The 27695-nt window shown below is 33.3% G+C and overlaps 1 protein-coding gene across 1 annotated transcript in view; it reads right to left on the reverse strand.

Annotated features, from left to right (window-relative positions):
- The window catches only part of LOC118187683 (RYamide neuropeptides-like), a 96449-nt gene that overhangs the window by 22246 nt on the left and 46508 nt on the right, over positions 1-27695 (reverse strand). Inside the window, exon 3 of the mRNA XM_035357955.2 lies at positions 24897-24987. Within this exon, the coding sequence (XP_035213846.1) occupies positions 24897-24987 (91 nt within the window). The remainder of the gene's footprint in view (positions 1-24896; positions 24988-27695) is intronic.

Consider the following 27695-nt stretch of genomic DNA (forward strand, 5'->3'; position numbering starts at 1 on the left):
CTAATTATTTTTAGAAACCAAAGAACATACGTATTTAAATAAATCGTTACAATTTAGTTTTACACAACCTTATACTCTCTGTAACAGAAGTTAAAATTTAAATTGAATCAATATTAAATTGTTGTAGCAGTAATTCCTTGAAATTTTTCTGAATAATGTGGATAATAGAGATTTTTAAAACCCGAGATTAACAAGACGGAAACACTGTTTTTCAGTTTAAGTTTCTGAAAATGTTTTAACAAAATTGGTACATTTCTTTCAGCTCATATTACTAGCGTTTGAAAATAATTCCATAATATGGTGAAATAATTGCAATCGATACCAATCAAGTTTAACTGCAAGAAAAGAATTCTAATGTCGAAGTGAAAAACAATAGCAAATAAATTTCTAGATACGAAAAATGTAATCTTTTTTTCATAAAAGCGTTTGTATGTGTTATGTGCCTGTTTACATAAATGCCTAAGCCATTCAATTTCCCGTAATTATTTAACTACAGTTATTACATATTGGTAAAATTCGAGTCATCTGTGCATTTCTTTAGCAAATTCTATAATCTTAAAGTGATTTAAGAGGCTGGATATTATTCTTTTGCATAAAGATTCAAGTTACAAAGCGTTCTTACAAAGCGTTGTCCTATTTTTTAAGCGTATATTTTTAAGCGTCCTTACAAAGCGTTGTTACAAAGCGTTGTCCTATTTTTTAAGATTCTAGAAAAGATTATATCACATGTCAATAAAAACTAATTATGCAGTTGAGCTTGTAGTGAACTTAAATTTTCAGTTTGTAAGATTTTCTTCAAGCTAATATCTTAGCATTTTAACAGTAAATAAAAGTTTCTAACCATAGCTTTTAGTCTATATTAAATTGATGTATAATTCAAAACTTGAGAGCATACGCATTAGTTACTGACAATTCATACGTATACGTATTACTACAAATCGCTGACAAATCATAATTGTTACTACTCAACCAATTATACACTTGGAAGTCTGCTTTTTCCTAAGAATTGATTAGATAATTTTATTACAGAAAAGTACACTAAAGCTATCTGCCTAAGGAAAGGGATACCTTTGTGGTAGAATCTCGCAGGTTTTTAGGTTCATTTTAGATTAGGACAAAGCCTGCGAGGGCTATTTGTCGAAGATGACGGATTCTTTCGTGGAGGATATTTTAGAGAACCTGGCTCTATTTCTATCTAACTTAAACTTTCATTTGCCTTCCCCGCAGAAAAATAAAAGAAGAAATGTGTTTCCATAGTCACAGCCTAGTTGAAGAGAAGAAAAACCATCCGAATGTCGACTGATTCCTTCTTTAGCAGCATCTCACTAGGATATTCTGCGTTACTTTTAGTAAAAAAGCCGCACTGTTTAACTTTGAAACTCGAGCAACTGGGATTTGCGTACAATTTTTCAAAATCACATCTCTTCCTGAGGTTTCTTGTAGAATTTTCCCAATACGCAAATATTAATAATCTGTTTATTCCGATTCATGTGAGGTTATTGAAAATAACAATAATAAAGAAGCTTATTGGAAGACTGGCCTAATCTTTATTTATTGCTTTGCGTAAAGAAAACCTACGATAAAGAGTGAAAAATTCAAAAGGACATAATATTTTTTCCTCTCATTGTGGTAAAGCTATTTGCATAGCAGTCACGTATTGTATTACGATGGCGAGCGTAACGGCGAATGCTAAAATGGGTTTCTTTGCGAAATCACTGAGAGAAGAATGAGAAATTTTATTTATCCTCTGGAGAAAATACATTCAAGTATGGAAATTTGCTATCCAAAAGCTTTTAACAAGAAATATCGTAAAGATTAGGATTCACATTGATCCCACTACAAAGATATCGGCACATTTTCAGGTGCAACATGTACTTATTAGATAGAAAACAGATACTTTTTATATGTTTTAGATATCTAAAATTCATTTCAAACAATCCGTTTTTCTTCCCAGATCCTGTTAAATAATCATGTCTATAATTTACGGTGCAAGTAAAACTTTTCATTTTATACATTTCTTACTACTGGATGATATAAAAATTCATGACCATGGAATTTTTACAAATTGTAGGAACTCCAAAAAGAATAGTAATGGCAAATTTTTTGAATGAATTACACACTACCACCTTTACAAAGTAGTAAATGACTTCAATTTTTTAGTTGCAGGTTTTGAAAAAGGTTTGTTTGAAGCATCTTTGGAAACAATTTGTTTCTCGGGAAATGGTGAACATTTCGATTTTGCTTTCCGCATACCTTCTTTCGAGAACACATATAGCACTTTTGTTATTTAGTTATTCAAATATCAATAAAAGAAACGAAATAATAAGTCTTAGTAATTCCAGGCAGTATCTGAGACAACACAACAATTTAAGACCAGTTTTGCCAGATCTTGCGAGTTTTCGCAAATTTGCTACTTTTGACAAATCAGTGCTACTAAAATTTATGTCTCTGTCAATTTTACGAATTTTGTGCCTTCATTTCCTTATGCTACATTTTGCCACCTTAAAAATTTTTAATGTATCACAAAATGTATACATGCTAATCTCTACATATAATAAAAGAAAGAGTCCGTCTGTGTGTATGTGTGTCTTTCATTTGCGCTGCGCGTAAGCTAATAGACCCACGGCTACGAAATTTGGTACATAGATGCATCTAGACAAGAGCCAGTGCACCTCGAAGCGATTTTTTTGAAAATCGAATTAGAATTTTTTTTTATTTTATGTTTTGTGGCGAAATCGCATCATTTTGAGACATAATGGGCTATAGGAAAGCGAAATTGCACTCTACACACTCCATTTTCATATAGTCATGAAACGTAGGCACTTAGCTATTTTAAGAACTTAAAATAAATTTCGTGTTTCAACGAATCGATTAAATACGAATTTATTTAACAAAGTGAGCTTAACACCTTTTCAACGGGATTTTTTCTAAAAAAGTTTATTTTTCTTTGATTTTTGGACACGTTAAACTTTCATCCTTGCGACTGCTTTTACAAAAAGAATTTTGGAAAAATGATAATATTTTGTATTTTTAAAAAAAATTTTAAATGAAGCTTCCGAGTACACTTCTCACATCTCACATCTTTAAAAATGTGATTTTGGCAACAATTTTCCTGTCTTATTGTTGTTGATAGACTTTTGATTTTTGATGAAATCGCATCATTCCGAATAGTTTCATTTTTTTAGAAATACGGATTTGGCAACAATTTTTCACCGTATTTCTCACTGTTCTTAAGAGATTGGCATGGCATATTTCTTTGTCATTTTTTTATATATATAATACTTTTTTTTTTTTTTTTTTTTTTTTTTTTTTTTTTTTTGATAAAGTTTTCTGCAGAGTAAACTTCTGCACGGAATTTTTTGTTTTTTGAGTTTCTTTCATGTTATTTTTTGCTTATTTCACTATTTGTAAGATATTGAAAAGTTTTGCATGATTTTTTTTCTTCAATGGAAAGTGGTTAATTTTTTTATTAGGATAACTAATATTTGTATTAAGGGATATAGTTTATTTCATTGTAATTTTTTTCTCTTGAATATATAAGATAAAATATCATTAATTATACTTTCCTTTTCAGAATTTTTTTTTTTTTTTTTTTTTTTTTTTTTTTTTTTTTTTGTATTCTGTTATGTTATTTATTGCTCATTTCACTGTCTTTAAGATACTGAAAAGTTTTGAGTGATTTTTTTAGGAAACAAAATTCTTAAACTCCTTTATACCATTTCAGTTCTTAAGATTTTGCAAAGGGAAGTTGGTTAATTTATTTATTAGGATAATTAATATTTTTATTAAGGGATATTGGTTATTTCATTGTAATTTTGTTATACGTAATAACTTTTTTTTATGAAGTTGTTCTGCAGAGCAAAACGCAGTTTTTAAATTTAACGTTTGGTGTTCCCTTCACCCATTTTTTCCGGTACATTTAAAAGCCAGACGAAGGCTGGCAGCGAAGCTGCTAGTATAGTATAATGCATCTATTAAAATTAATTTATAGTAAAAAGCAATAATTTATTTAAGCTTAAGTAAAAGTTGGCAGCTGACAATCCTCAATCGCAACTAACCGCCGCGTGTCACTTAGTTTTTAACACTGATCGTTGATGTTTTCACGTGTTTAAGTTATTGTTTCGCTTAATATTTTAGTAATTTGTGAATAGGATTTCAAAGTTATCTAATCGATGAATTAATTGAAATATGAACGATGAGAGACGTGAAAAGTTCAGCACCACCTTTCAAAATGCTTGGCTTAAAATACCTACGTTTGATAATTGGTTAGAAAGGATGAAAATAGGTGAAACAAAATCTTATTGCATGCTACATAAATGTGAATTGAGGGGACTTAAAAAGATAAGCCACCAATTCCCAAAGAATTAGTACAGAAGTGTCAACAGTCTAAACTTGAGAAAGCATTTAACAACTGACATGACAAATTAACTGAAAATAACCACCGAAATTCACTGAGAATTAACGTAAATAAAACAGTCGACAAATCACATTACTGTCCGTAAATTAACGTAACACGGAGACTAAATTTGTGATGTTAGAGATTATGTGAGCTTACGCACTTACGACGTCACAAAAACAGGTGATCTTTGTTACGTGCTAGTTTTAGCAACTTTTCGATTCCTCTCCGCTCCTCTTACGTCGTATATAAACTGATCAAACCGAGATAACAGTGCGGACCTGTACGCAGTCTTCAGGTCCTCACTGTTATCTCAGTACCTGTAAGCTATGACTGCACCTGTAAGCAGGTCTTCAAGTCTATAATTACTTGTATACACTATTAACTTTGAATCACCTTCACTTCAGTGTGTTTAATGGTGTGTATTTAGTAATTATAATTTTTTAACGAGCACACGAGGGCTATCTGCCTAAGGGGAGGGATGCCTTCGTGGAGGACTTTCTAAGGGAAACTGGCTCGTATACACGTTACACATGGGGAAAGCCACGAAAACGCCCATGCAGCCAGCCCGTTCGCTGGATTCGAACCTCGGACCGAACTACCAGTGTTCAGCGACTTTACCACTCGGCCGCTGGTGGCCCCTTTCACTTCAGTAATCGTATATCTATCAGTCCATATCTTTAAAAAATAACGCAAAAAACTTATATGGAAATGATCACCATCACTTTAAAGTACAACTTCTTCACTTTTATAACATCCCATCACTTATTTAATCTTTTATCATAAAGTAACTTACCTCCTTTTTTAAGCACTGCATAATCTTTACCACTTCTTGGTGGTTCATGTATTCAAACAACACAAGAATCTTCTAATTCAATTCTTCTAACACGTTCCAAAGTTGTTTTGTAATGGATACATAAGCCTGGATATTTATCCTTGGTGAAAGCAATATCACCGTTTTCAGAGATTTAAGAACTTCCTTAAACTTTCCACTTCCGCTGCAGATTTGGAGTAAAGTACCATATTCACTGAAGTTAGCATCCTTTGAACAATACTCCTTGTTCTCTGCAGCTGAACCACAAGCTCCTTCAATATGAGCACGTGGGAACCTCTTTTTTACATTCTTGTAGAACGTCCGGTTCTTAGGAGCCAAATAGCACTGTAAGTGTTTAGGATACGTAGTCGGACAAGTCTCTCTGCCGCCGATAAGATACTTATCAGTATTTGCATTAAATTGTGGCTCCTTTTCTATATCAAAATTTGTAAAAAACAACAGTACTTAGTCTTAAAACGATTAACGGACTTTCTTCTCACTCTTTAATTCAAAATAACCGCAGCTCAGTTTGAGTCACTGAGCCCAACAATGAAATTAAAATTATCTCATCCCCTACAGCGCACGGCGCTTATCTCAAGTAGATAATCTTTCTTCTTACCCTTATCAAGTAAACAGGTTGCGCCGCTCGCTAGGCCTACTACTACTTAGCTCAAAAATTTCTGTCAACACTATTCAAGACTATACAAAACACTTGACACCAGCTTCATGCCAATGGTCATCTGAAGAAGTAATGTATGCTACAATGGATGCCTATTCATGATGAAGTAAAAGATACTGAGATTACCAGTAAATTGGTCAAAGTAGCTGAAAATCTCAATCAGGACTCTAGAGCAAGTAGAACTTACAGTCAGTAATGCAAAGATACTTCCATGATAAGGGAAAAGTTCATAAACGAAACACAGAGTTCCGCATGAATTGTCCTTTAATAATTACGGTAAGTAAATTGCTGTTGACAAGAGGGAAAATGTGAGAAAATTTTCAAAAGAATTTTACTTTAAAGGGCAAATACATCACATGCCAATGCAAAACGCAATTAGCATCAGCTTTCTTCTAAATAATCATCAAAACTAAATTTAATCTTATTATAGACGTTTTTAATGTCTGGCAAGATTATAGTGAAGGGACTTACTTTCCAAACAATATGTAATGCCTTTAATGTTGTGCCGTTTTGGACCTGCTTATGGGAAACCGCAGGAACACAGTAGAGAGAAATATTTGATAATAAATAATGCTTTGCCTGAGTCGAATACCGAATTTTCGAGTGCCAGATCTATATGTTAAATATAGTGCTCCAAATGGACATTATATTATTCATTGCATTTTGTAACACAAATCATTGTAGGAACTGAACTTAATTGTTTGGAGATTATTTTAACAATTAAGAAATCTGATGTGGCCAGTATATGGCCTTCTGCCAATACTTTCAATGCTCAGTGTGTCAATGTGTACTGTCAATGGCCAGTATATGGCCTTCTGCCAATACTTTCAATGCTCAGTGTGTCAATGTGTACTGTCAATGTTCAGCGGTATGACATGGAACTGATGAAATAGGAGCGGGCTTTAAGTAAACTATCATTACATCCAAAATCTTATATTAAACTATCACTCTTGGTTCATCGTTTGTAAATAAAATCTAATCTGTTTAGAAATTTTATGGCTCAAAATGAATCATAAATACTATTCTTTTTTTATTATTCTATTCTCCCATACAATGGACAATAATGACTATGCGTGCTCATATACACATTCGTTCTTATGCTTTGATTTGAAATATGGGGGAAGACGACTGAATAATAATTGTTCAAGGCCTGACATCCAAATTGACTGCAATTCATTATGCTCTTTCATCCATATCTAGGGATTTCCGAAGAAATTTCATTATATATTCTCATTCGTTTAGAGCTCTAAAAGCTTTAGAAACATTTCCTGACACCGATAACTCAGTTGTAGTTGTAAAGTTAAGTAAAAGCTTAAATAGCCGATACCATATTTTTTATTCCTGTGCTTTCGCACATAGAGGAATAAACGGTAACGAGTTCGCAGATATCACAGCCAAAGATTCTGTTGAAGAATCCAATCAACTCGTTCCTTTTAGATGTGTGAGCAAGGTCATCAAGTAAAACGTCTTAATTGGCAAGAAATCTGGGATGCACAGTTAAGAAGCATGGAACTTAGAGTGGAATTTTGGAAAAGTAGTAGAAACCTGAGGAAAGATTACTGTAAACTCATATTCGAATCGACCACGACTTCGAATCGACATTCACAATTATCTTTTGAAAGCGGAAAGCGAGCCAGTTTGTCACAGCTGTGATAGTACGTCTGTATATTATTTTTCAATAGGTGTTCGAATTTCAACAGATTTGGATTAAAGCATTTTAAAAGGTGTGACTTGTCGCTTGACCGTATAATCGGAAAAGAACAGAATAATAATTTAATGCAATACCAGAAAGAAACAAGTTTTTAGTCCAAAGGGGCTTTGTCTCTGAAGGACTATTGTTTTCGTTTTGCGATTTTGCGTTGAACCACTATAAATGCCCGTTTCACTTTTCGAACTGTTGCCACCAAATGTTAGAGTCTTGCATTATATTTGAAGAAATTAAAGAATGAAAAATCTGCATAAATGTATGTCCATTTCTCGTATTGTGATAAAACATCGGTACATACAGGCATCGAATTTTGAATGGCATAATCCTCCTACGAATATGGACATGTGGAAAACCAAATTTGAAGTTTGGAATTTGTTTTATTATCGATTTCATATTTTGTAGAACTTTAACGAATTTTGAGTAGCAAAATCAACGATTTAAAAACGAGCAATGGCAACACTCTATGGCGCGGGGGGGGGGAACCTTTTTATCTCTAGCGGGCGCGGAACTGTGTATGGGAAATTCTAAAGATAGGCTCATTTTAAAATTATTTTGCGACATTGTTACTGAACTGAATTTTATGGTTTAAGTGCAAAGAACATGATATATAATAAATGAAGGTAACACACAAAACATTAAAAAAACGCCCTTTTGGGCGTAATTTAAAATCTGAAACTTTTCAGTTTTTTTATTATTTAATTTGATTTTGTGCTTGTTATTGTGCATTTTTAAAGTTTGCTCTAATTTTAAAACTCAGAAAAACAAGCAAAAACGTTTAATGAGTAATTTTGAAAGTGTTTCTTGCTCTGATATAATACTTAAAAAGATTCGCTGTATTTTAGTTACTTCATGACTGCTGAGCTTGTGAGTAAAAATTATTAGACAATAGATATTTCAAATACAAAGATAATAGAAAGTCTAAGTAAGTAAAGAAGTTAAGATACATGCAGCCAAAATATTTATTTTAGTGTTCCCGTGATGCATTCTTTTATTTCGTCTGCGTATGTTTATTTTAAATTACCATGTTTCGAGTCTCTTTTCACTGTATAAACATCTTCGCACCTTTGTTTATTAAAATACTCTGTGAAGTCAATAAATATTTTTCACCTATTGATTCTAGCCGATTTTTAACTTGTTTAAAGTTTTATTATTTCAATACAATGTATTTTATATGGATTTTCTTCTTTCCGCTTTGTGTTAAGCACCGTACAAGTTATGTGTCTTGCAATTTATTTCTAAGTTCTTCTGTTTTAAATATATAACAAAGAAGCAAATTTAGTTTAAAATTTTGACGTGCTATCTTACATTTTCAACTTAATTGTTTGCTTTACCGAGCAAAACAAGCAAACCGAAAAAGTTTCATTATCACAGTTTATAGCCTTTATGCATGAATTAATATAATAACCTTTATGCAGTTTGTTCCTAGACCAACGTCCGAAATTAAGCCAATTATATGTATGGATGTAACCTGACAAGACCATTTTACTTGCTAGTTTTCACACACCAGAAAAATTATAAAAGAAAGAGAAGAAAAACATTTTCAGTTTCTCTCAACGAAATTTACATTGTAAGTAGAATATACATTTGTGGCAGTTACATGTGATACAATGATTATTAATATTCACATACACTCGTTTATCTAGTTCACATCACAGTTATAAAATAAAAGATTTTACTGGAATGTGAGAGATTTCGAAGACTAAAAAAATCCCATCCCAAATTTTCCCAGATAAAATTCCATCCCTTATCAGATTTCATTTCAGGTTTCTTTTAAAATAAGATCCTTCTTTGCTGAATTCTGTTCTGGTTATTGCTACTATGTCCTCACCCAAACCAATGTCTTCAAAGAATCTCCATCCTGGTTTCGATGCTATTTAATTTTTCGCATAATTTTGAGTGTCATAACTTTTTCTCTAGAAGAAAAGCCATCAGCTTTTCATGTTTCATCAAGAATGCTATGGTTCGGAAATTCCAGAATATTATCAAATGTAAATCCATGTTTTCTTACTTGAGTTGAAAGTTTTCTAAGACCGAGCCTAAATTGTGTGAAATTTCCTTTCCTTACACTTTGGGGGATTATGGTCCTATAGTAAGATTGATGAACATTAGTAGCTTGACCCAGGCTCAAATCCGGAGATAAGAGCTGACTGCATAGAAATTTTCACGGTTTTAACCCTGTTTAATATGAATATGAACCAGTTTCTCTTAACTGCTCCTCCAATGCAGAGTCTGCTAAAATGAAATCTGGGAAGGGACAGAATAGGATCCCATCCTTTAAGTAGTAATCCTTGAGTGTTTTTCCCAATTCAAATAATCTAGTCCTATCAGTTCGAAACAGACAATGTAAATGCTTGCTAACTTAAGTCGAGACAATTCAACTCAGGGGATTAGTGTATTATAATATTTAAACATTTCGTTAAGATTTTTATTATCTATCTACCTAAGCTTTAAGACTTCGAGATTTAGAATTCTAAGGATTCTTTTCCTTTTTGTGCATATTATTTAAACAATCTTAAAATCAAGAGTCTGTAAAACTGTTATTTACAGATGAAAGCTTTCGAAATTTGCTACATACACCTGGTGAAAAGAATAGGTGATCGCAAAGTAACAAATACAATATATGCTGTTAAGGATAACTGTAGAGTGAACAAAGTATTAACAAAAATAATAAAATCACTCCATTATTCCTGTTGTTCTCAGATTAGCTTTATCTTAGCTATAGTTCCTAAACTTCGCCCAGAATGTTTCAACTAGACATGAGACCGTATTAAATATAAATCGCCTTACATCCACAGTCTCTCTGTACCCTCAAATCAAACGTCCTTCAATTCCTAGCTGTCCATGTTAACCAATTTCACGAAAGATGCGATAGTTCTTCATATCGATAGCCACACAATAATTCTTTATGTTAATTATGAGTGTCAACTGTACTTTCAAAAATGAATTTCTTTTATTCTCAAAGTGTTTGCCTAATCTTGGAATTCTTAAGAGATGGGAGTCCGAAGTATCCTCATAATTTCCGCTGAAATATAGATAGTCAGATCAGCTTAAAAATAAGATTTATGTTGTAAAAAAACCAAAATCTCTTCAAAATAACAAATTAAAAAAAAAATAAGTTCCTTCAAAGCCTATGGAAGATTTTTTGCCTTTATTTAGACTGTGAATCTGGGAAGGAAGAATTGATTCAAATATCCTTTTCTAAGCATTTAATGCTTTTTCTAAATTTATATTGTTGTTTCTTCCATTAAAGACAAATATGAGCAAATATTTCTTTCTCTAGATTAAATTTGGAATTTAATGATAGTCATAAAGAATGGTTTAAACATCTCTTTTTTTTATTCATTTTTTCATTTATTTATCTTTCAGAAATGTATTGCAACACTTTAGAAGTTATCCCGCGCTTTGCATTTCACTTCCTAATATAATATCAAGTTTAATTGTCAGATTGAAGTATCTTAGAATTTACTGAATGGCAACACTCTGGCGTGTCGAATGTAAAAGTATTTTATTTCCGGCCGCAGCAACATATTACTTTCATAGAGCCGAGTATGTTGATTAAATATGAAAGATAAATGCCTTACACTTTTCCCAAGGCAATACTTATGTGCGCTGGATATAAAAATATTTTATTTTGAACAGTGCTGCCACTGCTCGCTTTCAGATCGTTGAGTTTGTTAATGAAAAATTAATTCAAGTTCTACAAAATAGGAGATAAATAATGAAACAAATTCGAAATTCAAAATTCAAAAATAGGAATGAACGCAGAATCCCATTTCGAGACTAATAGCCCCTTTTTAGCTAGGAAAAAAAAAAAATTTCTTTGTTGATTTTGCAAAATGGTAAATGTAACTAAGCATGCTTTATATTTTACTTTGATAATGTACGTATTGCTTCAGAACGATTTTTAATGTTACAAAGAGGTTTTGAAGATGATATTTTATACATATATATATATAGAGAGAGAGAGAGAGAGTTTTGAGCGGTATAAAATATTTGAGGAAGGAAACGAAAGCGTGGAAGATGAACTAGTAGATCATCTGCTTGTATTAATGAGTGCCACGATTGATCAATTCGGAGATTTCGCGTTTAATGATTTTCATTAATAATTAAAGACTTTCTTGAACAATTTTCTAACAAATTTTACATGTTTCAGTGTTCATTAATCACAAAAGCGTGTAAATGAATTCGTGATTTTAAAAGAACGTAAATTAAATATACACTAAAATTCCAATTAGTATTATAATAAATATGCCTAAAAAGCTCCTATTATTATTATTATTTCTCGAATGCAATAAGTTTAAAAGACTGAGAGCTTTAAAAGTTAACAACTATTGTCCTCTTATTTCCGTGATTACTGTGCAACTTTCTGATTTCTGCTATTAAACGACATCTTATTAAATTTTATGTCACAAAGCAAGTAAAAAAAGGTAAAAAGGCATCAAAAGGCAAAGTCCCTATGATGGTCCCGAATACTCTTTATTAGGTATTTAAAACCTTTCCATCTCCTGTCTCCAGGGAATTCTTAGTAATTAGAAAAGCAACGTACTGCTAGACTAATTTGGTTGCCCGAAAATGCTGCTTAGCTTTCATTTGATAGCCACGTATTGAGTGCTATTCTATCTAGTTAATGTTTTCGCAATAAAATACGCTTCGCTGACAACGAAACCATGCTGTCGGTGTCAGTCTGGGGTGTAGATCATGAGAAATGGGCATTAAATTCTTCCTTTTCTCGATAAACATGCCTTTCCTTTCGCAAACTTTCTACAAACTAATAGAATAGACCAATTTTTTCCCCATAATAAAATTACGCATCGAAGTTTCGATGGTGTAATATTGCATTTAATTTATTTAAATCTGATTTAAAAATTCGATTGGAAATTCCGATTTCTAATCATGGTAGACTAAATACTTGATTTACACTAATAGAATAGTCCAATTTTTCCCCCACCATAAAACTACGCATCGAAGTTTCGATGGTGTAATATTGCATTTAATTTATTTAAATCTGATTTAAAAATTCGATTGGAAATTCCGATTTCTAATCATGGTAGACTAAATACTTGATTTAAACATCCGTCATTGTTAGGAATCTCATGACATTAGCCTCGTGATTGTTAGGAACCTCATGATATCACGTCATGTCAGCTAAAATGGTGAAAAATTTTAAGAACTTTTAAACTGCGGTAGATTATATTAGAGATCCCGAAATAAGAACCTTCATTTGGAAGATTATTTCTCTATCTATCCAATGGTATTAATATTTTATTTCTGTGGTGATTCCTTTCATCGTTATTCAAGGGTATGTGGAAAAAGTTCGTCATTAAATGAAAAAACAATTCTGCATAGAATTTTGTAAACAACACGGTGGAATATTACATTGGCATTAAAAATACGGATGTATGTAAAGTTTTAAAATAAAATGATGTCGTCGGAAAGGAATCAAAAAGTACTTTCAAAATATGTTCCGACCAAATAATTAGAGAAATCGAGTAAGATAAAACTGTGTAAAAAATCAACAAGCCGCATGGGATTCAAGAACAGAACACGGTAATCAGTAGAATATTTTGCGTTACAGTAATTCTATCAAGAATACAGTAATTCTATTAAGTAATAATATACAGTAATTCTATTAAGAATATGCTAATTTTTATGTATGTTTTTTACATATTTTAAGAATTTTTTTTTCGTCTTCGTTTTCTCTGATGTAGATATAGTGATTGTTTTGATCATTTTAAATCAAGGAAAAGATTAGCACTTAATTTTTTTTTTATTTACATTTTTTTTCCAACACAAATATAAATTATTTTTCTAAATTTTGTGTTAAAGTGAATTGGAAACAGACGTTCATCATCATTTAGGGTCTATAATTTTTTAACTTGTTAAGAAATAAGTTCTAAATCTTTTTTTTTTAAGTTTTTATTGATACATTCGGTAAATAAAAAGAAACTCTTTTTCTTCCTTTCATCGTGAGACATCATCAAGCTATAAAATAACTTCTAAAATCTATGTTTAGTTAAAATTTTAATAGTTAATATACTGTAATTACTTTAATAATCAATAAATTTGCTACGACAAAATGAGTTCAACTTAAGTAAACAGTTTTTATATATTAATTAACATTTATAGAATATTTCAAGCTAACAAATAATTTTTACGAGAAAATTACAGCTAGAAACTGCTTTTTATTTTCTTCTCCCTCAACTCTGATAAAATATTAAGCTTGTTCACTTCACAAAAAAGCATGTCGATGCAGTAATAATTACAGCACAGAAATCTCTCCATGACATGAAATTATGTTTTCTTGATCTACCTTTCCCCTAACCGCTCATGAAGCTTTCCTGGCTTCTTAGAAGTTTATGCCCTCAGATCACAGTATATGCTCAGAATATCCTATATAAATCGCAATGTCGCAGATTACATTTAAGATATCCTGAATATCCTAAACATCCGATGTTCTAGCTACCTCGTAATTTAACGCACTGAGGATGCCTTGTTTAAGGTATTTAATGTCACGAGGTAAGCAAAGATCTCCAGAAGATTCTGATCCTTATATATCTTGAAGAGTTCGTTGCACACAATCTTTAGTTAATTTTACATTTTTTTTTTTTAAGATTTAGTTATTGGAGACTAGTTATAAATAATATTGTTATCAAGGATATCAAGAAATCATTGTTATCAAGGTTATCAAGGAGGTTCCTGATAACAATATCATTATAAATAATACTGTTAACAGGAACTGCTATTTCTTTATCTTTAACTGCTCGCTCTTTTACCGAATTTGTTATTTATCAATAGGTATAAGAATGATATTTTAAATAAATTAGTTATTTTTAAATATTTACAATGATCAAATTATCCCAAATTATAACAAGAGTGGATCAAATTACTAACGAACAAAGAGAAAAAATTGCTTTCTGCAAATGAAATTGGAATGAATGAAATGAAATTCCCATTGGAATTATTGGTACGTGCAATAATTCCAATGGGCACTTGGCCGAAGATTCACCGTTATTATTATTTTTTTTAATAAATGTATGGCTGCTGACGGCAATAACTTTGAGCATCTCTTCAGTTGCAGAAGTCAAAGGTAAATGATATTTATTTCTTGATATATATATATATATATATATATATATATTAAATTTTACTGTATATCACAGAGTTTCCGTTTGTTCAATGTATGTACAGAATGCCCCGTAACTGCGGGTGATTCTCTTTTTCCGCAAAGGAAAAATGCTCTCACATGCACTACTTTAATGCTCTGCTACCAATTGCACAGTTCTCTTTCTTCGAACAAATAATAATATTTTTTGCAAGCATCATACACACACTTTCACCATAAAAGTATTATGACATCGCTTTCACATGCAATTAAAAAAAGATTCTGTTATCAGGAGCCTAATATCCCAAAACGGGCTTTTATTGCTATTATTATTCGATGCGTGATTTTCTATGTTTGAGAATTAAGCAATTTTTAAGCGATAGATTACTTTTTTTCTTTTTTTTTTCTAGACGTTTTAACGCAGATTTCGAAAAAAAAAAAAAAAAAAAAAAAAACTGTATACCATTACATGAGTGTAAAATCTGTAAAATGACATGTATCGTACTGCAGTAGTTAAAATGGCAGGTTCATAATAGTTATTTGAAGAACATAAAATCATTTTAAAAGCTTAAAAATTTTGCTGAAATACAATATAAAGAAGACCCGATATTGCAACAAAACTTTCAGTGCGACGAATTGTTACACATTTTGGCGATAAGTTTGAGACACATGTTATATTTATGATGAACGTTGGGAAAAATACTTCAGACATTCGACAGCAACGAGTCTTGCTTATAGTGTTAGAAATTTTTAGATCGTCTCAGAAATCTCCCACATAATGCAAAAGAGAGACAAAATTAACAGTGCAAGTATACTGGATGAGAATGAATGCGAATTTGTGAAAACACTACAGAGACGAATAGGGGCAGTTGAATTCCCACCGCATTCATATGATTTAGCACCTTCGACTTCTAGCTGAGAAGACGAGAAAGGATGATCTGATAGCATAAAAACCAGCTACATGGTGGATTTTACTGAAGATATTGGTACGTGCAAATAATTCCAATGGGCACTTGGCCGAAGATTGGCCGTTATTAATTTTTTTAAATAAATGTATGGCTGCTGACGGCAATAACTTTGAGCATCTCTTCAGTTGCAGAAGTCAAAGGTAAATGATATTTATTTCTTGATATATATATATTAAATTTTACTGTATATCATAGAGTTTCCGTTTGTTCAATGTATGTACACAATGCCCCCTTAACTGCGGGTGATACGCTCCGAGACTTACTGTTTATACATGAAACCCTAACATTAACAATATTAATTAAAGTAATAACGAAGTATTCTGCATAATGTAGTATATTCTGCATTACTAAACGTAGTGATGTAGAATAAATGTATTGTATACTAGAATACACACTCACTCGTACCTATGAAAGTAAGAGATTAGGAAATTTTAAGTTAATTTTCAAAAGATAAAAAAATGATGAAATGCAACTCTTGTACTGTTCAACCTAACATACTATTTCAAAAAATGGCAGAAATAAGAACCATTCAATATCCCAGGATTAACAACACAGTACAAATTTCACATAGTAGCTATTATAGTAGATTCTATGTACCTTACAAGATCATTAATCATATATTTTGAGCCCCCCCTTTTTTTTTTGGTAAATGAGAACTTTAACATAAGAGTAGCGGTAGTACATTGCTAGTGAAAGTAGGTGAACGCTAGAAGCGAGAATAAAAATCATTTCATATCCATACTTAATAAGTACAAAAAAAAGTACAAAAAAGATAACAAAGATAAGTTAAACACTCTCTGATCATTGATAGCTCAAACATCCTATCAACATATTTATGACTCAGTTTGGGATGTCCGCTCAGAGTTTTAGAGATTTCCTGAAACCTGAAAATAGGCAAAAAGGTCGGCGATGATCATGTCCATTTCCCGAGTTTAGTTACATCAAACTGAAATTATAAAATTAAATGCTTTAGAAAAAAAGCACAGGACGTGTTTGAGCTCTCATGCTTACGCTATAATACAAAACATTGTTATTTAGATTGTAAGGATCTTAAGTTTTACTAACGTTTATTTTATTTTAAATCTTTACTATCACTTCTTATTTTCTACTTCCGGCCAGAATTAAGAGCTTTAACTTATTTTATGCAAATTTGTCTTGCGAACGCCAAGTACTTAAGTTGTGGCTTTTTGCCAAGCAAGAGAGAGGAAGGAGTTAGTAGAAGCAAGCCGCTTGCCTTAGCAGTTTTACTCGGTTGCTGGTTGCCTTCCAGGCCAGAGGTTTAATCCTCTTAATAATTTTAAACGTATTGTAGTGTTAACAGTTCTCTGTAATACATACGACTTCCTGTTAATATACGGCCAATCTTCTCGGAGGCCCTTGTTGTTACTCCAAAGTTAAGTTAGAGTTTAGTTAATATTTTTATATTCGTACGTTCAGACCACAAGTGGTTGGTCTCTGTATTCCGAAGTCCGGAAATCATTGTAAAGAGTGAAAAATAAAGGGTTTCGTATACCCTTCCTGTGTATCTTGTCTACTTCCCACATTTTTTGAACATAGCTTTAGTAAGCTCCCTGTTCCGAGTCAAGTTCTTGAATGTTCCCAAAGCAAGTAAGGCGGAACATAGAACCTGATAGTGGCGCCCAAGGAAGAATAACCATGGCCGAGTTTCAAGAAGAACCTGTGCTGCCTGCAGAAGCGGCTCAGAATCCAGAAATGCCAGCTGCCGCCCTGGAAGGATTTGGTTACATGGTCCAGACCTTGCGCGCAGCGATGAAACCAGAAGCAACATTTAATGGAAACTCACCGGTAACCAGTTTTTTGGAAAAACTAGATGACCACTTCATGATGTATCCCGTGCATGAGTTCCAAAAAGTCACCTTAGCTACCAGCTCTTTGAGGGGCCAAGCGCTTAATTGGTTCAAATGCATAGGCAGAAGTCTCTTGGGTCAAGCGGGAAGTCCCACCTATACTTACGAAAATCTCAAGACTGCCCTAGTAAAAGCCTTCCCTGTCCTAAGGGATCGTGCGAAATTAGTAACGGAACTTTTCAGCATATACCAGAAACGAGTTGAAAATCTCTCAAGCTTTATTTTAAGAAAAATTCACGTCTTCAAACTCTTATATGGAAACCGTCCGGATCCTGAGATAATTCAAGTGATTTTACCGAGGTTACTTCCCCAAGTACAAGACTTTATTGAATTAAGGAATCCGACTACACTGGAAAAGTTATTTGAGCTAGCAATCCAGTTTGAAAGTAGAAGAACGGCGGACATTGAAAAAAGACGCCAATATCAACAACGAAACCAATTTGGTGAGCCAAGACCACAGCAAAGTCAAGCACACGGCTACGGAAGCAAAGCGAATCAGTGGGCAAGGAAACCCGAGTATCAAAAACAACCAGCGAACGTCGACAGTTCAATAGTAATCCAGGAAAAAAGTCTGAAGGCCAGTGGAAAAAGCAGGAAAGCACGAAAAGAAAAAAACAAGATTTAAACTAAAACGGATTTCTGCTGACGGGAGGGTGCGGAAATCCGAAGGCCAAGAAAACCCCTCTTCCTTCAAGTTAAATACAGTAATGGTGAAAAATTTGACCCTTCCGAAGATTGAAGTGTTGGTGAATAACATCCCAGCCACCGCGCTCCTGGATACAGGCGCGCAGTGTTCATGTGTGGCAGAAGATTTTTTAGGAAGTATTTTCGGAAATACCGCATATATAATTCGGATAATACGACAGTGTTAGCTGCGCAAGGAGAAAGATGCAAGTGCATAGGTAAATTACCGCTATACGTCCGTATCAAGGACGAACAAGTAAAGGTTATGTTTTTTATAGTAAAGAATCTGAAAGCACATATTATCTTAGGGATAGATTTTCTTTCAGAGGCAGAAGCAACGCTGGATTTTAATGAAGCGTCCCTTAAGCTGACGATGAAACCAGTTCGAGAAGTAAAAACGGAACCGCCAATGTTAAACCTTGACCACCTGCCTAAGGAAGAGCAACAAAGAATCCGACAAGTGGTAAGTGAATTTGCTTCGTTATTTAGTGATATTCCAGGATTTACTCAAGTTACTAACCATAGTATCGACACCGGAGATTCACTGTTAGTTCGCCACAAAGCATACCGGTATGATAAGAATAAAGAAAAAATTATAGAATGGCACATTAGAGATATGTTACGGAAAAAGATCATAACGCCCATCTCAAGTAGTTATGCTAGCCCGGTGGTTTTATGTAAGAAAAACAATGACTATCCATTAATAGATCCAAAAAGGTGGCGTTTCGCGATTGACTATCGTAAATTAAACTCCATGACTAAATATCCGGTATATCCGTTACCTATTATTGAAGAAATTCTAAGGAACATAACGTCTACCAAATACATGACGACTTAACGACTGGTTACTTTCAAGTAGGGGTTAGACCGGAGGACGTGCCTAAGACTGCTTTTATAACCAAGTCTGGCACTTATGCATTCCTGCGTATGCCGTTTGGCCTTTCAGGGGCACCGGCAACATTTCAGCGATGTATGGACATTGTGCTAAGGCCTGTTCTTGGAAAGTCCACATTTATCTATTTAGACGATATCATTATTTCTAGTGATAATCTGGACCAACATGTACAGGATTTAAGACAGGTGTTTTCATTATTAAATGAGGCCGGTCTAAAAGTTAATGTCGAAAAGTGCAAATTTGCAGCCCCTGAATTAAAATATTTAGGTTACAAAATATCTCAGAAAGGAATCGAGACAGACGAATCAAAAATAATCGCTGTGCAAAAGTATCCGCCACCAAATACGGCGAAGAAGTCTCTTCTTTTCTAGGACTTTGTTCATATTATAGGTCCTTTATAAAAGATTTTGCAACTATTGCTGAACCATTGTTAAAATTAAAAAGGAAAAAGGCAAGATTCTCGTGGACGGCCGAAACCAATAGTGCTTTCGAAAAATTAAAGCAAGCATTAACGCAAGCCCCTGTGTTGAAATTCCTGAAAAGGATGAAAATTTAGAAATTTTAGCGGATGCTTCGGATTATGCGGTAGGAGCGGTACTTTCGCAAAATCAGCAGCCCGTGGCATTTTTTAGTCGAACTTTAAATCAAACACAAAGAAATTATTCCGCGACCGTGAGAGAGGCACTTGCAGTTCTGTTAGCAGTGCAAAAGTTCCAAGTCTATTTTGGAAGGGCGCCAATAACAGTGTATTCTGATCATGCGGCGGTAACTAGATTGTACTCAGGGAAAAACTTATCCCCAAGGTTAATAAGATGGGCACTCAAGCTACAAGAATATAATCTGGTAATCAAGCATACCCCCGGAAAGGAAAATAGAGTAGGAGATGCCCTATCCAGAATAAAAATAGATGAAGAAGGTAATACTGTAAAGGTGGCAATGCTCACAGTATGTACAATAAATTACCGAGAAACTGTAATAACCGAACTGGGTAAGGATCCTGAGTTTGGAAACATTTATGAGTATTTAAAGGATCCTGAAAATTTTAGCCACCAAGATATTGTGGCGATAAGAAATAGGGCGGCCCATTACGAACTAATAGATGGTATATTATTTTATACAAAAACTACAAATTCCAACAACGAATTTCGACCTGTTATCCCAGCTAGTCTTAGATTAAATATTCTGCAGGAGTTACACGACAGCCCTTTAGCTTCTCATGCTGGTATTCGAAAAACTATCCAACGCGTACGCGAAGCAGTGTATTTTCCTGAACTGCAAAAGTTAACAAGGGCGTATATCCAGTCCTGCCCAACATGTCAAGCAGTTAATTATATTAATTTCCGCCCGGCCGGGTTTCTAAATAGTATTAAATCCGATTTTCTAAATGAAATAATGGGCATCGATTTATTGGGCCCTTTCCCAAAAAGTCAGTTAAATAAAAGTCGCTATCTCCTTGTTGTGGTTGATCATTTTAGTAAGTGGACCAAAATTGTTCCCTTAAAACGAGCCTCCGCGAAATTAGTTACTGATTCTATTTTAAATAAATATATTTTAAAATACGGGACGCCCCTAAAAGTTATATCGGATAATGGTCCTCAATTTGTAAGTAATATATTTGAAGACATATGCGAAAAACTGGGCATACGTCATTTTAAAATGGTCCCGTATCGGCCGCAATCAAATATAGCGGAACGGGTCAATAGAAATATAGTGAAAATTATCCGTAGTTATGTTAAAAATTTTCATAAAAGCTGGGATAACTATGTCAATGAATTTGCTTTCGCCTTAGGACCGCAAGACATGATACAACGGGCAAAACTCCTGCTGAGTTATTTTTAGGCAGAAAGATTATAACGCCGTTAGATAAATTATTTAATTAATAATTAATAATTATTATTAAATTAATTGTTCAACAAAGAGCCCCAGAATTTAAAATGGTGATATAGAAAAATTAATTAAAGAAGCAAAAAAGAACACTGAAGTAGCACAAAGAAAACAGAAGCTCTATTATGATATGAACCGACGGGGAGTAACTTATAAAGTAGGAGATGAAGTATTAAAAATTAAGTATTCACTTTCTTCAGCACCAGAAGTTAAAACCGCCAAATTTTTTTCACGATTTGAAGGACCATATGTCATAGAAAAAATAACTCACGCTGTAGTGGTGTTAAAAGCCAGGAATGGTGAAACATGCTCCGCAAACATTGATCAAATAAAACCATACTATGACCGTAATAAAATGCAAATATTTAAAGATCTTTTGCAGGATCCGGCACGGCAGGCACAAGCTCCAGACGTGGAACAACGACAAGCACAAGGGCAAGCCATTAGGAGGCAGGAGCAATTGAAAAGAAAGTTTCCCCGTTGGAAAATTGAAGGTAACAAGAAAAAGAAGCCGTTCTACCGACCAGAAAAGAGAGCGCACGACCACCCACAGAATGAAGAAGGGAGAAGTACGACGAATGCAAAGAGAGCCAGGAGAAATAACGGCAACTATAACCCGGCTCCCAAACGGAAGATCTACTCATCGGACAGGACTCTACGCAGCAAATGTCGCCGAATTGCGGAAAGAACACCAGCGGCGGATGAAAAGATACAAGGAAAATTTGAACGGCCAGCAACGAGATCCAAGCAGGAACGAGAGAGAAGTGTCCCGGTTCCGCCAAGACCAGCGGCCATCAAACGGCCAAGACCACAGGCAGAGGCGAAAAAGAAGGTATTCAAGGGTGACCGAGCTGGAGGGAAAAGAAAGCTCCTAGAGGAAGGAGCTGAAGGGCGAGCCCGCACAAGAAGGAAGATAAATCAAACACGAATCTTCGCTACCTTCCAGGACTGGGCAGAAAAAAGAATGTCCGAATATCACAAAGATAAGTAAAACTTTATGTTACTTTGCAAACTTAAGTTAATCTTTCATTCTTACTGTAAATGGCAGATTTCAAGACGTTTTACCTCATGTAAGGTCTACCTTTATCGCCAAAAAGGCGAGAAATGAGTTGTTACCTATTTTGGTATTATGTTTTTCAATTACTCGCGCTTAAGGTGTTGGTGTGTATTTAATTATGGCAAAGCACACGAGGGCTATCTGCCTAAAGGGAGGGATGCCTTTCGTGGAGGACTTTCTAAGGGAAACTGGCTCGTATACACGTTACACATGGGGAAAACCACGAAAACGCCCATGCAGCCAGCCCGTTCGCGGGATTCGAACCTCAGACCGAACTACCAGTGTTCAGCGTCTTTACCGCTCGGCCGCTGGTGGGCCACTCGCGCTTAAAACTAAAGTTGATGTATAATAGGAATGTGTAAATACTTGAATATTGTAAAAGTTATTATATAAAATTTTATTTAAGAGATTCTGGCAAGAAAGAAGTTTTAGTCTGAAAGACTTTTGAAATGTAGTATTTCAATGTAGAAGAATTGGCACTTGCTTGGAAAAGAATAGAAGTTAGCAATGTACTACTAATGTATGTTTTAAATTGCGTAAAATTAACGGCATGTTAATATGTCCTTATATACAATGTGAACTGTTATTTTAAATGTTAAGAAATACTGTGATATGGTAAAAGTGAAAGTAATGCCAAAAATTTTAAACTTATTCGTGTGACTGTAAAAAGACCAAATTATTGTGAATATGTGTTAAAGGTTGAATGAATGTAGTTAGGCTCTCTGACGCTACACTTCAGATTTAGCCACTTTCAGAAAAGTACCTCAGGGTTTAGATATGAAGATAAGGTGTGTTATGAGGTCTTGTTATGTTGAATTTTAACACGTTAGTGTTTTGATTGCAGGCGGTAGTGTTGAACACTTATACATAAACACATTCGTGTTCGGTGTTTTCTTTTACAACACATGTCAGAGAGCACGGGGAGAGATAATTAAATAAAGTCATGAATGAAATAAGAATGTTAGGAGAAATATAAATATTCATGTTACTTGCCATTTAATTGTGTAACATTTCATTAAACTAGTTTTCCTTCCAGAGATCTGGAAGGAACCAGATTTCAACTAAAAGCTCCTGTTTATAGGCAGTACAGATGAAAAGTAATTGTCCATGGAGCTGATAATGTAAAAACAATTTTTTTTTTTTTTTTTAAATTTCTAGTTTCTAGTGAAAAATGTTTGTAAAAGATAGGCCTCGCGTTAGATTCTAGAGCTAAACGTTTTTAACAAGGTCGTTTTAGACCTCAGTTTCAAACTAATTAACTCTGGCGGGAAGTATGTAAGGATCTTAAGTTTTACTAACGTTTATTTTTATTTTAAATCTTTACTATCACTTCTTATTTTCTACTTCCGGCCAGAATTAAAAGCTTTAACTTATTTATGCAAATTTGTCTGGCGAATGCCAAGTACTTAAGTTGTGGCTTTTTGCCAAGCGAGAGAGAGGAAGGAGTTAGTCGAAGCAGGCCGCTTGCCTTAGCAGTTTTACTTGCTGGTTGCCTTCCAGGCCAGAGGTTTAATCCTCTTAATAATTTTAAACGTATTGTAGTGTTAACAGTTCTCTGTACTACATACGGCTTCCTGTTAATATACGGCCAATCTTCCACGTAGGCCCTTGTTTATTATTCAAAATTTAAGTTAGAGTTTAGTTAATATTTTTATATTCTTACGTTCAGACCACAAGTGGTTGGTCTCTGTATTCCCGGAATCATTGTCCGGAAATCATTGTAAAGAGTGAAAAATAAAGGGTTTCGTATACCCTTCCTGTGTATCTTGTCTACTTCCCACATTTTTTGAACATAGCTTTAGTAAGCTCCCTGTTCCGAGTCAGGTTCTTGAATGTTCCCAAAGCAAGTAAGGCGGAACATAGAACCTGATAAGATTACGTTTGGAAACTTACAAAATTATTTTTCTCTTTGTCGTTCCTAAACGCGGATACTAAAGCAGCGGATTCGGCGGCATGTGCATTTTTATCGGACTCCGTATATTTTTTTTTTTTCCCAGCCGTGGATTGACTACTCGTTAGATCAAAATGTAAACATATATCTTGACTATGCTATAGATGTGGCGTTTTATTGCATAGGTTTTGTACTCAGATATTTTATATATTTTTGAAGGCGAGCAAAGAGAACATGCTTAGCGTGTTATTAGCGATTGACTAGCATAGGCAGGCAGAGACATGGAGGTCCTTATTTACAGTTCATAAACTAATTGACATATTAGTAATATTATTTTTTTCAATTCTTCAAGGTTTTTGTTTCCTTTATAAAATTCCTTTTTTCTTTTAGGGAGAGTAAAAAAAAAAACTGAACATTCGAATCATAAAATGCAAGTTTCATATTCAACTTTGTAAGCTGTTTGTTATTTGAAATCGTGGTGAATATTAGAAAGGCAACTCGACCTCGACCTCTTTTACAAATGTAAAAATATATTTAAGAAAGTAGCGAATTTTCCCCAGAAACTAAAGCTGAAAACACTGGCTCTTGCATATCTAGTAAGTGTGTGGTGTGGTGTATTTAATTATAGCAAAGCACACTAGGGCTATCTGCCTAAGGGGAGGGATGCCTTCGTGGAGGACTTTCTAAGGGAAACTGGCTCGTATACACGTTACACATGGGGAAAACCATGAAAACACCCATGCAGCCAGCCCGTTCGCGGGATTTGAACCTCGAACCGAACTACCAGTATCTAGTAACTGTGTAGAAAGTAACAACTAGTAACTACTAACTATATTACGCAACTATAGTAATAACTAACTATATTAACTAACATATAGTAACTACTAATTATTTTACTCAACAATGTATATAAACATTATTAAATTCAGAATGAATTCAGTGAATCTTACCTCGTGCACCTATAGTAATCAGCATAACCTGTGAATTTGCAAATCAGTGAATCATCTCCAGAAATTGCTACTCGGAAGTCTTGCGTTGAATCTGAAACAAAAGAATATTTAATATAGCATTATGTTAAATTAATGTATGTAAATGTATTTTTCATGCCCCCCCCCTAAAAAAAACTCGCGAAACTAAATTTTTCCAATTAATTCTAGGAAAGCTGTGAAGCGATGGAATAATTACTAATATATCTCAGTTTGCTTTCTTTAAACTATGCTTACCAGGAGAAGCTTATGAAGAATTTTTTTTATTCTATTCCTCTAACGTTTATTGTTAGGCAATAAAACTGAACAACGAGAAGCGGTAAAATTTCGTTCGTACAGATCAACTCCCTTCGAACGGCTTCTGGCGAAGAGATTTCAGGCTTCAAGGACATTATTTGGAGAGTATTTCAACAATTCAGAAAAACTTAATGAGCAAATTAAAAAAATGTTCTAACAGTTTACTTTTAGGATGTCATTCAAAAGGAACTTTAATTATGTAATCCTACGTATACATAGTAAGAGATGTAAAACATTAGATGCGGTATATATAAGAAAGGCAATATGTATAAGAATAAACTTCCATCATTTTTCTTTTTCTATGAATTTTAACTTTTAAAGAATTCTGCCCCTTGCAAATACAGATTTGAAACACTGGATAAAATAAATTAGTCTCATTAAAGTGTTTTTCCTATCACATTGAGATTGAAACCGCATTACATTAGCAACTTCTCATTGAAAAAAAAGATACTAATTGAACATAAACTATAAAAGAGTAAATATTCGAATATATTTTTATCGCATAAAAGTGCTAGATTTTTGTATTTATAACTTCCTTGGTTGTTCTCTAAATTTGAATAATTTTCTAATATAAAAGGGAGAACTTTTATATAATAATCCACTTATTCTGCAGTACGAACTCGTACTGCAATATATATTTAACCTGAACCCTTTGAACATTGACGTTAAAAATAAACGTTTAAGAGGGTTTTTTTGTGTTTTGTTTTGTTTCTTTTTTTTTTTTTAATACTACAGTGTTGCCATCGCACGAGACATAGCATCTTTATTTTCTATGTGATGTGGTAGAACATCAGTTTTTAAAATGTTGCTCTTCAGCAAGACAGACGATGATTACTTTATCTTACAACTTTGAAAGATATTGCTTGATATACATTATACTACGTGATTTAAAAAAAGATGCGTACTTCTTAATAATTTTAACTTTTATTTTCCCGTTATATATCTAATTGATGTAATTTAGAATATTTTAAATTTTTAATATAAAAAAATCTGATAAATTGTTGAGATTTTGCATCAATATTTTAATTAACATGAGAGGTATATAATGCCCTGTGAGTGAGTATGTTTAATGCAAAACTATTTAAGAAATAAGCGCAGAGATATTATATTTTTATTGAAGCAGGAATAGTATTATATTCCTATAATATATGCACTTGTCGGGATTCGATCCACCCATCTTCTGATTACTAGCCAGACGTACCACCGATTACACCTCGAAGGCACACATGGGGCAAGACAAGAATTTCTCATGCAACAACATTTTGCTTCATATTGAAAAAATGTTTACTTTTAATTTCAAAATATAGCATCTAAAAATCAAGGCTTTATCGAAAATTTTAAATAATTAATGTAGATAAAGCTTCAGCTATAAACTATTATTTCTTTCACAGAAAAACTGCGTATTGATAAAAAAAAAGTGTCCCAAATTCAATAAATCACCGTATTCTAAAGTTAAATTTTGCTTTGACTTTAATAGCTAGTTAATAAATAAATAAATTAAATTAATGGCTTCAAATCAAAGCTGTTTCTTAAATTTTTGTTGATATACAAAATGAAAATGAGCCACGAAGAGATAAGAATTATAACTTATATGGTGAGTGATCTTAAGCACAAACTTTCATTTTGTTGTCAATTGCTGTCATTTTTGTTTCTGTAAATGGTAAACATTTGCATAGAAAGTTTAATATTTTTAATCGTCAATACTTTTAAATAAATTCGTTGCTATCTAATTTTCCTTCTGATCAGAAATGCCTGGAATAGTTTCTGGAAAGACTTTAATCTGACCATGAGTGAAATAATATGGGACTTAGAACTACCTAGAACTCTATAGAAGAAAATTTTGTTAAATACGGAATTCGCGAACGATTTGTAATTAAAGTTTATCACCTGAACGGAAGGCGATAAAAATTGTGAGGGAATGAGTTAAAAAATAATCGAAGAAACTAACTTTTGACTTTGATCAACGGATATACTTCTGTTGCGAGAAAAAAAAATATTATTTTGCTTAACGCATATTGGAAAGGAGTTAACGAAGAACGAAAAGAAATAAAATCTCTTATTGTGTTGGAAATAAAGATTCGAACAAATTTAATTCTTATTAGAATTTTCTTATTAAAAAATATAATTTCTTAATGCAGTGGTCCACAGTATTTCAGTACTTTTGCGAGATATATTTTCTGCAAGAATTTTGAGAAAATATTGGTCTTTTTATCACCCTACATTATAACTTAGTATAACTAAGTAAGTAAATGATGATTTGCATAATCTTTTCATGCAGCTGTAACAAATCATATTTCGTTATTTAAAAACCACGTCTTTAATGACATTTTAAGTATTATTGTATTATAATTTAATTTCAGCATTATTTCTTATAATTAGATACATATTCCCACCATGTGAAAGAAGATTCATTTCTTAGCAAAATAAATGTTAATTAATTAAATAAAACTATCAGGATGTTCCTTT

The sequence above is a fragment of the Stegodyphus dumicola genome, chromosome 5, assembly GCF_044657685.1.
Source record: "Stegodyphus dumicola isolate Sdum_Otavi_A_Nest chromosome 5, ASM4465768v1".
NCBI lineage: Eukaryota > Metazoa > Arthropoda > Arachnida > Araneae > Eresidae > Stegodyphus > Stegodyphus dumicola.